At 35.6% G+C, this 13,577-nt stretch overlaps 1 protein-coding gene across 6 annotated transcripts; it reads left to right on the top strand.

Annotated features, from left to right (window-relative positions):
• Nucleotides 1-9,378: 9,378 nt before the first annotated feature.
• Nucleotides 9,379-13,422, top strand: LOC146917754 (protein MOR1-like). 6 transcript variants are annotated; one of them, XM_085716597.1, is made up of 8 exons: nt 9,379-9,932; nt 10,010-10,158; nt 10,419-10,485; nt 10,767-11,477; nt 11,817-11,857; nt 12,238-12,309; nt 12,424-12,529; nt 13,273-13,422. In XM_085716597.1, the coding sequence occupies exons 6-8, from the start codon at nt 12,268-12,270 to the stop codon at nt 13,392-13,394; spliced, it is 270 nt and encodes an 89-aa protein (XP_085572723.1). In that variant the 5' UTR covers nt 9,379-9,932; nt 10,010-10,158; nt 10,419-10,485; nt 10,767-11,477; nt 11,817-11,857; nt 12,238-12,267; the 3' UTR covers nt 13,395-13,422. The 6 variants fall into 6 exon arrangements, 4 of the variants coding, with proteins under 4 accessions (XP_085572723.1, XP_085572725.1, XP_085572722.1 ...); XM_085716596.1 differs by having other exon boundaries at nt 9,383-9,932; nt 10,767-11,602; XR_015013490.1 differs by adding an exon at nt 13,085-13,197 and having other exon boundaries at nt 9,387-9,932; nt 10,767-11,857.
• The last annotated feature ends 155 nt before the right edge of the window (nt 13,423-13,577 follow it).

Genomic DNA, 13,577 nt, shown 5'->3' on the forward strand with positions numbered 1-13,577 from the left:
ATTGCTTGGACGCGCTTGTGTCAGTAGGGTAGGAAAATTGAAATTACCCGGTAGTGATTAAACAAAAATGTTTAGAGATGATAATAAAACAATCATTTTAGGACAATTTCTGTGATAATTTTCTCTCATACTTTTGTTATTTTCTTACTTCATCTCTCTTTTTTCTCATTTCTATGTTGTTTTAGTCTAATAACAAGAGAGAAAAACAAAGTATACCAAAAATTCTCATCAAATGATTGTTTAAATATCATTACCCTATGAGATACCTATTATTTCATACACAGTGAAACAGTAAAATAAAGCAATCATATACTCAATTGAATAATGAAATTTTTATACATGATTAACCAGATGTCATGCAGAAGCATAAAAAGCTGGTTAGCATTATTGTTTCTAAACAATCACATGAATTCCTGTTTTTGTTTGGTCACGTTATTTTTATCCAGTAGTCACAATTTCTAAATCAAATAGATAAAAAGAAGAAAAAAATTGTTTAGTTCACTCATCTATTTTTTAGCAACTGAAAGACACCTAAAAGTTGAACATTAGGGACTAATTCATATAGTAAATCAACTACAATAGACGTAATCATGGTTGCTCAATTGACCCCTCAAAATTATTCATCTTGTCAAAAAAAAAGTTGATAGTAAATTATGACTCAATCAAATTTTACACAAAAACAATCGATCAAAAGTTATGATTCAACTGGCGGCTAAATTAAAGGGCCTATTGAGCAACTATCTATGATCATTCGAGTAGAGCTGTCAATTGAGCCCCAAATTTCAAAGCCCACTTGAAAAAGCCCCCACCAAGCCCACTAAATTAAAGCCCCTAATTGAACAAAATTATTTGGGGCCAAGCCCACTATAAAATCAACTTATTTGTGGGCTTAAAAAAAGCCCACATTAATTTTTTTTGGGTAAAAAAATTCCGGTAAATTTTTTTTCTGGGGTAAAAAAAAAAATTTACGGTAATTTTTTTTTTGGGTAAAAAATTCCGGTAAATTTTTTCTCTGGGGTAAATATTTTTTTTTTACGGTACAAAACTTTTGGATTGCTGGTTCCTGCATTAAAAGTAAGGGGGGTGTATTGGATTAGGATTTTGAAGGACAATTTTTGCTTAAAAAAGTCTCAAAGATTTTAAAAGATTTTAATGACTTTCATGATTTTAAAAGACAATCAGGATTTTCAATTTGGATTTCAATGGATTTACATCATAAGATTTTAAAGGATTTTATGGATTTATAAGATTTCAAAAGATTTTATGAATTTTAAGGACTCATTGAAAAGAAATGATTACAACACACTCTCTATCATAATATTTTGAATACATACTCTTATTTTTTATTTTATTTTTATGAGAGATAGAGAGAGGGGGGAAGAGAGGAGGGAAAGAAGGGATAAAAGAGAGGAGATAGAGGGAGAAGAGAGAGAGAGAGAGAGAGAGAGAGAGAGAGAGAGAGAGAGAGAGAGAGAGAGAGAGGGGAGAGAGAGAGGAGAGAGAGAGAGAGGAGAAGAGAGACGAAGAGAGAAGGGAGAGAGAGAAGAGGGAGAGAGAGAGGAGGGAGAAAAGAGAGGAGAGAGGGAAGGGAGAAGAGAGAAGGAAGAAGGGATAAGAAAGAGATAGTAAAAACTTTTAAAGAAAAACAATCCCAAGAAATCTTATGTCTTCATGAAAGACTTTTTTTTGTTAAAATTTCACTAGACAATCTCACAAAATCAATCAAAATCTAATTTATTAAACAATCCTTTGAAATTTGAATGATTTTGAATACCATGAGACTTTTTTTAAGTGATGAAAAGTCTTGATTGAATACCTCAAGACTTTTTTAAAATGACAAAGAATCTTGATTGAATACCATAAGACTTTTTTTAAATTGCAAAGAGTCTTGATTGAATACCACAAGACTTTTTCATAATTAAAAAGTCTTTTAAAATCCCTTAGAATCCTAATCCAATACATCCCCATAAATGTGTGATTGCCATTACTTCCTACCTTCCTTATTTGGAGCATTTGAACCATTCAAGTTAACAAAAACTCCATCATTATTGGCCTAACCAGAATTGGAATTGGCATTAATTTCCATATTATTTAAGGGTCTTCCTACCTTGCTTTAAGGTCTTATCCGCTTAATTTAAACAACTTTTAAACTTTTTTTACAAGAACTTTTAGAAATGTGAATTCAATACTTTCACCACTTTTCAATACATTATTTTTATTTTTGTACTCTAAAAAATTATATAGTTAGGTAACTCGTGCATTATCATGTAGACTCTTTTTTTTGGTTACATTATTATCATGTAGACTCTCGTAGGGAAATCAGAATAATTCTACTCATACCTTTCATTTTATATTAATCGTAGTGAATACACCAATACTTAATAACGCTAATTTTATTTGTCAAAAAAAACAGCGTTAATTTAATAAAATTATGGGTTAATAGGTCTTTACCACCATGTAATATAGGTCATTTCCGGTTTTCCCCCTGTAAATTTTTTTTTCCAACCCCTGTAAAATATTTTTTTTTATTTACCCCCTAATAGGCCATACAAAAGCCAATTTTGTTGGAACAAAATGTGTTTAACAATGAACCTTAAAGAGTTTTGATGATAACAAGGTATTAAAAAATTGTAAATTGGACTAGCTAATATTTGTTCAAGTGTACAGGACCATAATTATATAGTTACATCATCATTGGTTCTGAATGAGCAAATAAAGAGCAAAGGAAACAACAAAAATTTGAAGCTTGGACGCTCCTGAAGGCAACTTGTTACTGAAGAGAAAAAGCGCTCCTGAAGTTAAGTCGCTTCTGAAGTGAGAATAGTGCTCTTGAAGTTAAGACGCTTCTGAAGTAAGAATAGTGCTCCTGAAGACAAGAAGTCCAGAAGTCATATCATCAGAAGCTGCATCATCAGAAGCTGCATCATCAGAAGCTGCAGAAGTCATATCATCAGAAGCTGCATCATCAGAAGCTGCCTCATCAGAAGCTATTTCACCAGAAGCTGAATCTCAACTGGATTTGCAAAAGATTCAAGAATTGAAGAATTATCAATGCAAAAGCTGTCTATTGGATTCGAAAACACAAACAAAGGATTAGTGGAATTTTGCAACGGTCATTTCAAAGGTGTTTGAAGGCTTGTGCTTGCAATTTGGACGAAAGCGTTGACATTGTACTTTGTACGAATTGTACAACCACGTTCTCCACTACTCTGTTTTGTGTCCACGCTACAAGACAAGAAAACAGCTCCAGAATATAGCTTCGCCTGCATAGATGTTCCTTTGGATAAGGAATGGATTTCAAATTTGTTCTTCATAGGACAACAACCAAATCAGGCAATATATCATTGGTGAAAGATCAAGCTTCAACAACGACTCTTTGGTGCACTGGCAATTTCACAACGTCTCTTTCACACCTCTATATAAAGGAGTGAAGACCTAGAGATTTGGTAATGCAAGAACGCTGAACGAAAGACTCACAACATTTTTACAAGTGCCAAACCTCTGCTGAAATTGTTCTGCATTCACTTAGAATTTCTGTGTCTTATAGTCATATCTTAGAAATTCTTAAGTCCATTGAGTCTGTATCTGATTTGTATTGTGAGCACCTCTGATTGTATATCAAGTGTTCAGCCTTAAACAATTTTCTGTGTAATTTTGTTTAGTTAGGAAGTCTCTTGATTGTGTTCTTGAGCAAAGGAAGTCTCTTGCTTGTGTGCTTGAGCAAAGGAAGTCTCTTGCTTGTGTGCTTGAGCAAAGGAAGTCTCTTGCTTGTGTGCTTGAGCAATTGTAATCAGATATTACTCTTAGTGAAATCTCCTTGGAAGTGCAAGGGGGACTGGACTACTTCCGGATTGTGGAAGGAACCAGTATAATTGCTTTGTGTCGTTCTTCTTCTCTCTCTCTGTTTATTCCGCTGCATTTAGATTCTGATCATCACTTCAGAAGCTGTCTCACTTAGCTTCTGATCAGTGTATTCAATTGTTTAGGAGAAACGAAGAATTTTTCAAAACACAATTCAACCCCCCCTTCTTGTGTTTTCTCACCTTCAATTGGTATCTAGAGCCTTGGTCTGTTGTGTAACACTTAACCGTGCAACAGTCAAAGATCTGAGAAAAACATGACTACTCCTCCTCCTAATGGTTCTGGTTCTAGTGATACTAGATATAAAAATGTCTCACATGATTATAGTGATAGTAAGAAAACCAGTGTTGGAAAAGTTCCAAAGTTCAATGGAGATGCTGAAGAGTTCTCTTGGTGGAAGACCAATTTTTACAGTTACATCATGAGCCTAGATGAAGAATTATGGGATATTCTGGAAGATGGTGTTGGTGATTTAGTCCTTGATGAAGAAGGAGCTTCTGTGGATAGAAAGAAACATACTCCAGAACTGAGGAAACTCTACAAGAAGCATCATATTATCAGAGGAGCTCTTGTCACTGCCATACCCAAAGCAGAGTACATGAAAATGAGTGACAAATCCACTGCTAAAGCTATGTTTGCTTCTCTCTGTTCAAATTATGAAGGGAGCAAGAAGGTCAAAGAAGCAAAGGCTCTTCTGCTTGTACATCAGTATGAGTTATTCAAGATGAAGGATGATGAAACTATTGAGGAGATGTACTCAAGGTTTCAAACCTTAGTTTCTGGGCTACAGATTCTAAAGAAGAGCTATGTTGCTTCTGATCATGTAAGCAAGATTCTCAGAAGCTTACCTGCCAGATGGAGACCGAAGGTGACTGCCATTGAGGAAGCTAAAGATTTAAACACTTTAAGTGTCGAAGATCTTGTTAGTTCTCTCAAAGTTCATGAGTTAAGTCTTAATGAACATGAGTCTACTAAGAAGAGTAAATCAATAGCTCTTCCATCCAAAGGCAAGTCATCAAAAGCTCTCAGAGTGGTTGAATCTGAAGAGGAAGAACAGTCAAGTTCAGATTCTGAACCAGATGCTGCTGAAATGGCCATGCTCTCAAACAGACTTCAATATCTTTCCAAGAAGAACAGAAAGTATCTCGCCAAAAGGGGTAACTCCAGAAGCTCAAGGAAAGAAGATCAGAAGGGATGCTTCAACTGTAAGAAGCCTGGACACTTTATTGCTGAATGCCCTGATCTTCAAAGAGAAAAGTCAAAGGAAAAATCAAAGAGGTCTACATTCAAACCAAGCAAATTCAAGAAGCAGATTAAGCAGAGTTTAATGGCAACCTGGGATGATTTGGGTAGTGAATCTGGATCTGATAAAGAGGAAGCTGATGAAGATGCAAAGGTAGTTGTTGGGTTGGTAGCAACAGCAACTTCAGAAGCTGGATCAGATTCAGACTCAGAAGATGAAAACGAGGTATATTCCAAAATTCCCAGAGATGAACTTGTTGAGTCACTTAAAGAACTTCTTACACATTTTGAAGTAAGAACCAATGAGTTGAAGGATTTAAAAGAAAAATATGCTGATTTGGTACAACAGCAAAAATCAACTCTATTGGATCTGAAAGCTTCTGAACAAGGACTTAGGGGTTTTGACTTCATGTGTAAAACATATGAAGATCAGCTCAGGTTCTTATGTCAGAAGCTACAAGAAAAGTGTAATGAAAAACCTTTAAGTAATCATGAAATTGCTCTTGAAGATTTCATTATATCTGGCATTGACAGAAGCAGAGTAGCTTCTATGATTTATAGCATTTACAAGAACAATGGCAGAGGAATTGGTTTTCCATAGGTGAAACTTGAGAAAACCAATCTAAAGTCTTGTTGTGAATGCATCAAGGAAGGTCTGAAAACATTCTTTGTACCAGAAGGGGCTGAGTTGGAAACTGTTGTTCAATCAGAACCTGAAGCTTCTAGTTCTAAGGCTAAGATTATTTCAAAGCCAAAGAACTCTAAGTCAAAGGCTATGATCAAATCTGATTCCAAGACTTCAAAGGTTAGGATCCTGAAAAGATCAGAACCTATTCCTCAGAGTCTGGTGAAACCAAAATCTGGGGTTCTGAAGTCTAAGTTTCAGAAGAAGACAGTTACTGCTTCTGAAGTACCAAAACCTAAGGTGATGGTTAATCAGAAGCAACCCAACTCACAGCACAAGGTACAAGAAGTGAAGAGTAAAGCCTTAAGTACTAACCTTCCAGGACCCATAGAACAATGGGTACCTAAAACTAAAAATGTCAATGATGCAGGTATGTCTAAGAGCAGTGCCAAAGCAAAGATCATGGTACCTAGACAGCGGTTGCTCAAGACACATGACAGGAGACAAGTCCATGTTCCTCAGCCTAACAATGAAAGAGGGAGGAAATGTGAAATTTGGAGGCAACCAGTCAGGCAAGATCATAGGTACAGGAACTATTGGTAATTCCTCTACCTCAATTAATAATGTATGGTTGGTAGATGGTCTTGAACATAACCTTTTGAGCATTAGTCAATTTTGTGATAATGGTTATGATGCGCTTTTTGAAAAATCCAACTGTACAGTAATCAACAAGGAAGACAAATCCATTGTGTTCAAGGGAAAGAGAGTTGACAACGTCTATAAAATCAATTTTTCTGAACTGGCTGATCAGAAGGTGATTTGTCTACTATCAGTGAATGATAAGAAATGGATGTGGCACAGAAGGTTGGGACATGCTAACTGGAGGTTAATCTCTAAGCTTAGTAAGTTACAACTTGTGAAAGGGCTACCAGACATTGACTATCATTCAGATGCACTCTGTAGTGCATGTCAGAGAGGGAAAATTGTGAAATCATCTTTTAAAACCAAAGACATTGTTTCAACCTCAAGACCTTTAGAATTACTCCATATTGATTTATTTGGACCAGTGAGTACTGCATCCTTATGTGGAAGTAGATATGGATTAGTCATTGTTGATGATTACAGCAGATGGACTTGGGTGAAATTCATAAAGAGTAAAGATGTTGCGTGTGATGTATTCAGTAGCTTCTGCACTCAAATTCAATCTGAAAAAGAATCAAAAATTTTGAAAATCAGAAGTGATCATGGTGGAGAATTTGAAAATGAGCCATTTGAAGATTTTTGTGAAAAACATGGAATTTTCCATGAATTCTCTTCTCCTAGAACACCACAACAAAATGGGGTTGTAGAGAGAAAGAATAGAACTTTACAAGAAATGGCCAGAACCATGATTCATGAAAACAATTTACCAAAACATTTTTGGGCAGAAGCAGTGAATACAGCATGCTATGTTCAAAACAGGATCTATATTAGACCTATTTTGGAGAAAACAGCATATGAACTCTTTAAAGGAAGAAAACCCAATATCTCTTACTTTCATCAATTTGGATGTACATGTTACATTCTGAACAACAAGCTCTACCTAAAGAAATTTGATGCCAAGGCCCAAAGAGGAATCTTTTTAGGTTACTCTGAAAGGTCAAAGGCATACAGAGTGTATAATTCAGAAACACTTTGTGTTGAAGAATCTATGCACGTTAAATTTGATGACAAGGAGCTTGAAGATAAAACTTCAAAGCAAGGTGAAAGTTCTGCAGAGATACAGGTTCCTGAAGCTACTCCAGAACCTGATCAGATAGCTGAATCTGAAGAAAGTCCAGAAGCTGAACCCACATCAGAAGTGCAAGATGAAACTGCTTCTAATGAAGCACAAGATGGCTCACATCAAGAAGATCCTCCCAGAAACACATTCAAACACAAGTCTTCACATCCTGAGGAGCTAATCATTGGAAACAAAGATAGTCCAAGAAGAACAAGATCACATTTCAGACAAGAAGAGTCAATGATTGGACTAATCTCAATGATTGAACCTACAACAGTTGATAAAGCACTTTCAGATGATGGATGGATCCTAGCTATGCAAGAAGAGTTGAATCAATTTCAAAGAAATGATGTGTGGGATCTGGTACCCAAACCTCAGCACAAGAACATTATTGGAACAAAATGGGTATTCAGAAACAAGCTGAATGAGCAAGGCGAAGTAACAAGAAACAAAGCCAGGCTTGTTGCACAAGGGTATAGTCAACAAGAAGGCATTGATTACACTGAAACGTTTGCTCCAGTTGCAAGATTGGAAGCAATCAGGTTACTCCTTTCCTATGCAGTTAATCATGGCATAATATTATATCAAATGGATGTCAAGAGTGCATTTCTAAATGGTGTCATAGAAGAAGAAGTGTATGTCAAGCAACCTCCTGGATTTGAGGATATTAAATATCCTGACCATGTTTTTAAACTGAAGAAATCACTATATGGCTTGAAACAAGCTCCCAGAGCTTGGTATGATAGACTAAGTAATTTCTTAATCAAAAATGATTTTAAAAGAGGACAGGTTGATACTACACTCTTCAGAAGGACCCTTGAGAAAGATATTCTTGTTGTGCAAATATATGTTGATGATATAATATTTGGTTCTACTAATGCATCTCTTTGCAAGGAATTTTCTGAGTTAATGCAGGATGAATTTGAAATGAGCATGATGGGAGAGCTGAAGTTCTTCCTGGGCATTCAAATCAATCAATGCAAAGATGGAGTCTATGTTCATCAATCAAAGTACACAAAGGAGCTTCTGAAGAAGTTCAAACTTGAAGATTGTAAAGTGATGAACACTCCAATGCACCCTACGTGCAACTTAAGCAAAGAAGATGAAGGAGCTAAAGTAGATCAGAAGCTGTATAGAGGTATGATTGGTTCTTTGTTATATCTCACTGCATCTAGGCCAGATATTTTATTCAGTGTATGCTTGTGTGCAAGATTCCAATCAGATCCTAGAGAATCTCATATGACTGCTGTCAAGAGAATCTTCAGGTATTTGAAGGGAACAACTAATCTTGGACTCCTTTATAGGAAATCCTTAGATTATAAGCTAATTGGATTCTGTGATGCTGATTATGCTGGTGATAGGATTGAAAGAAAGTCAACCAGTGGCAACTGTCAATTTCTGGGTGATAATCTTATATCCTGGGCTAGCAAAAGACAAACAACTATTGCTATGTCTACAGCAGAAGTAGAATACATTTCAGCTGCAAGTTGTTGTACACAACTACTTTGGATGAAACATCAGTTGGAAGATTATCAGATAACTGCTAACAGTATTCCCATTTATTGTGATAATACTGCTGCTATTTGTTTGTCTAAAAATCCAATTTTGCATTCAAGAGCTAAACACATTGAAATCAAACACCATTTTATCAGAGATTATGTTCAAAAAGGAATTTTAGATATACAATTCATTGATACTGAAAATCAATGGGCATATTTACTAAGTCTTTAACTGTTGAAAGATTTGATTTTATAAAGAAAAATTTGAACATGCACTTTGTATCTGATTAAATGCTTGCTTGCTCCTGAATAGGGTTTTAGGTTCTGAAGTCAGTTCACACTACTAGAAAAAACACATTTCACAACAGGACATCCACATCAGTGGTCAAATACCTGATGGGAAATGTCAAACGGCGGGGTATTCACATCGGTGCAGTAAATGACTGAGGGGAAAATTTGTAACTGAAGCTTTTTCACATCAGTGGGAATAACACCTGTAGGGAAAAGCAAACGCGGTGGCATTTTTGAAATTTTGATGAACTTGTTTTGACATCAGTCGCATATACCTGTGGGGAAAAACATGTCACTTTTCCAATTTAGCCTTTCCCTTTCACGTTTTCACACATACGCGTTTTCCCCTCTTCACTCCTCTGCAGAGAAACCTAACATCAAACCCTTCTCCTCCCAAACTCAATCAATCACTCACAAAAACGTTTTGGTTTTCCCTCTTCACGCAAAATCGAACAACAAACTGAAATTGGAGATGTTTTTACCCTTATCCCCAAACGACTGAACCCCAAAATCGAATCTGGACCCCGAACGAGTGAACCCTAAAAATCAAACCTGAATCACTCTATCTGAATCTCAATCTGTTGAACATGAATCTCAGTCTGAATCACTCACTCAATCTCGATGTGAACTCACTCGTCGAAATCTGAATCAGGTGAAACTCGATGTTCTTATTTCTCTCACTCACATGTTTTGATTTTCTCTTAATCTGACCTCTCAACCACCGCAAAGCTTCAAGCTAAGCTTCCCTTAAATCGAAGTTGTTCGAAATGCTCAAAGTTGGGTTCGCTCAGATAGATGTTCTTCAAAAAGCTCGAAGTTGCGTTCTCTCAAAACTTGTTCAAACTCGTGGTCTTTAAAGGACTCTTACTATCTGATTTGTGAGTTTCATGCTTCTAGTTTCTGAATTTGATCTAATTTTTGAATTTTAGGTTTTAGATACTTTCATTCTAATTCAACTGAATTTGATGTTGAATTTCTGATTTGTGAGTTTCATGATCCTAATTTTTAAATTTGATCTAATTTATGAGTTATATGTTTTAGATTACTTTCATTCTTATTCAACAGAATTTGATGATGAGTTTCTGATTTGAGTTTCATGATCCTAATTTGTGAGTTTAATCTAATTTATGAGTTTTAGGTTTTAGAGTCTCATGCATGGTGATCACGAGATTTTCATTCAAGGAGCTTTTCATTCGAGGAAATAGGTAATTCATTCATTGCTTACTGAAAATTGAATTTTGGAGAAGGCACGTAATGTGTTTGATGAAATGATTGTGAGGAATTTATTTACTTGTTCTGCTATGATTGGTTCTTGTTCAAGAAACAAGAGTAATTTAAGGTATTGTTTGCTTCTTACTTACTACATTTTTATCAACTGTCCAGGCTTTGAAACAAGGGTCTGATCTAGTATCTCTAATATATGTTTTCTAATACATTGTTTTTTTAGCTAATATTTGAAAATAGACATACATAACAAATATTGCAGTGCTGGTGTTGAGAAGGTTTGCATCCTGCACAGCGTCATGCATCTGCTATAAGAAGGAAGATCACAATATTGGGGACCTGTAAAGTGTAACGTGAGTATTCAGCTGGTGTTTATCCTGATTAAGAAAGGATGGTGCTATTATAGCAGTGCAATGAGGACCTGAACTCAATGTCCTGTAGTAATATGATACTTTTTATTTTGAAAAATGTTTTGTGGAATTCTCCATATCTATCCCCTTACCATTTTCTTATGATTATACTATGAAACTTTTGTGATAATACTGATAAGAAAATATGTTATCAATATAAGGTCAGTGTCTTCTTTTGAGCTGCAAAGGCATGTGATGTAATGCATTTCACGTTTCTGTCAACTGATAAACAGGTCTGAGAAGGAGACGAATCGTCGCAAGGACAACCTTTCAAATTTGAGGTCAAAGGTTAACCAAATGGTGTTTTTGGGTTATCCTTTGTGGTGTTCCGCATATATATGGCACCTTTGTAATCGCTCCTCTCTATATTGTCCTGCATCCCCTGAAATATGTTCTATGATGCACCACCTGATGTAGCTGAGTTCTCTGTCAAAATAGGGAGATGAGATTCAGAGTCATATTGAGTATCACTTACTAATAACCTTGGGCTATTGGAGTATACAAGGCCTAGTCCCTTTGATCACCATGTGACTTTTCTTAGGACCACTTTCTCAAGTTGGAAGGTGGAACAAATTGACCTTTATTGTAATGCCTTTTAATCCCTACGGAGTGATGTTATTAACAAGTATGAAGTTCTTAAAATTTTTCTGATCATCACATTTCAAAGTGTTCCTCAATCTGACATTAGGTACTTGTAAATGCGTTAGACAGTTCTTGTCAAATTGTATGCGGCATTGGAAAATGAATTTCACTAAATCTTGTGTGACTGGAATTTGTTTTAAGCTTTCGAGTTTATCTTTTTCTGTAATTGGCTTGATTTTTAATTGTAATTTAATTTATTTGCTTCGAAACTTAAAGTACTTGTTGGGGTGTTTTGCTGACAATTGATAATGCTCTTTCAGTTTCTGTGCAAAATACACGGGCAAGTGCGTCATCTACAGAGGTGTGTGTATCTTTTATCTTTTAGTTTAATAAATCTGGGTTTTAGTTTCATTTCTTTAGTGCATTGTACTGGGTGATTATTTTTTGACATGCAAGATGTTTGTTTTTCAATATGTTATTTAAAGTATTCTTCTGTCAAACATCCTTTCTTTAGTTACCACCCTCTCTTCAAAACTTGGTACCATGAATAAAATTAATTGCGAGACTTTGCTGTTAACAGTGCTTGGGAAAACAAATGCTAGTTAGTTGTATAGGAATTTGTGGAACATTCTAAAAAGAGAAATCTAAAAAGAGAAAATGAACAATTTATTATTGTTGAAGTTTACAAGCGTAAAGGTTTCTTTGGAGACGTACAATCATTATTCCTTGATTTACATACAGACTGGTGCACCTGTTAGAAGTGCTGCAAGTATGCTTAGTGGAAAATCGATTGAAACACCCGAAGATGTTGAGGTAATATAATATTTGTTTGTGTTCTGTCTCTCTGATTTGAATCAGCTCCGACAGTTTATCACGTGATTAACTAATGACGGTTTATACAACCTTTGTGTATCTAAATGCATGCAGCCCACTGAGATGAGTCTTGAAGAGATTGAAAGCCGAATAGGTTCTCTTCTACAGTCATATACCATCACACTATTGAAAAGTGATGTGTGGAAGGAGCGTCTTGAAGGTTGGAAATCACCAAATCAGTTTTGTGACTTTGTTTTATAAACATTGGAGGAGGAATGATGTTGGAAGTAGGATCGATAACTTGGTTGAGGATCTGACCTCCAACATCATTACACCCTCATATACTAATTTGATAATTTATGCCTTTGATACTTTGATACTTTTGTAGATCTTGTTACATTTTCCTATAATTTTTCTCAGGTGTTTTGATTATTTATAATTTAGGCCTTTCTAGATAATGATTTCATGATTGTGTCAAAGTAACATGGATCTTCGTATCTTTTGGCATTTTTTAGGCTTTAAAGATGTTTTATAAGTTGGAGTACAATAGAATGTTTTTTGCATTTATCATATTTACTTCAATATATTCTTTGTTGACATGTATTTTAGGTCTAGCCGTCTAGGGTATCTATAAGTAAACTATTTTTGTTGTTTTGCGTAATGTTGAATTTGGGTCTGCGTCTCATCCATTCTCAGAACTTTATCTTCTGATTTTTCGTTCAATGTCTTTTTCTAAATGCCATATGGGTAAGGCCACTGATTTTGATTTTTACAGCTATTTCTTCGCTGAAACAAGAAGTTGAAGGTTTATAGAACCTTGACCAATCCGTAGAAATATTGATTAGATTACTGTGCACCTTGCCTGGTTGGGGCGAGAAAAATGTTCAGGTTCAGAAGTATTTCCTTGACCAATCCGTAGAAATATTGATTAGATTACCCACATTTCTGTTTTAATTTGTGTAGGATTAAGCGAACGTGTAGCAGATATTAAGACACGGGCACATGCTATGAAATGCCTCACTACTTTTTGTGAAGCAGTTGGTCCAGGATTCATTTTTGAAAGAGTAAGTATGGTTGTTCTTTAGGGGAAATGTCTTTTAATTATTGGGCAAAAGTGTGTCCATCAGAAGCTCTTTATTGAGGTTCTGAGGAAAACTCGCTTCTGATAATGACGTCAGCATCTGAAGTCCAGAAGCTGGATTTGTTGCTTCTGAATAGTTGAATTAGTGGAAACGTTGGAAGTTACCTTTTAAAAAGTAACTTCTGGC

This window comes from Medicago sativa, chromosome 6, assembly GCF_051527215.1.
Source record: "Medicago sativa cultivar Bolivia chromosome 6, Bolivia_mono, whole genome shotgun sequence".
Classification (NCBI taxonomy): Eukaryota; Viridiplantae; Streptophyta; class Magnoliopsida; order Fabales; family Fabaceae; genus Medicago; species Medicago sativa.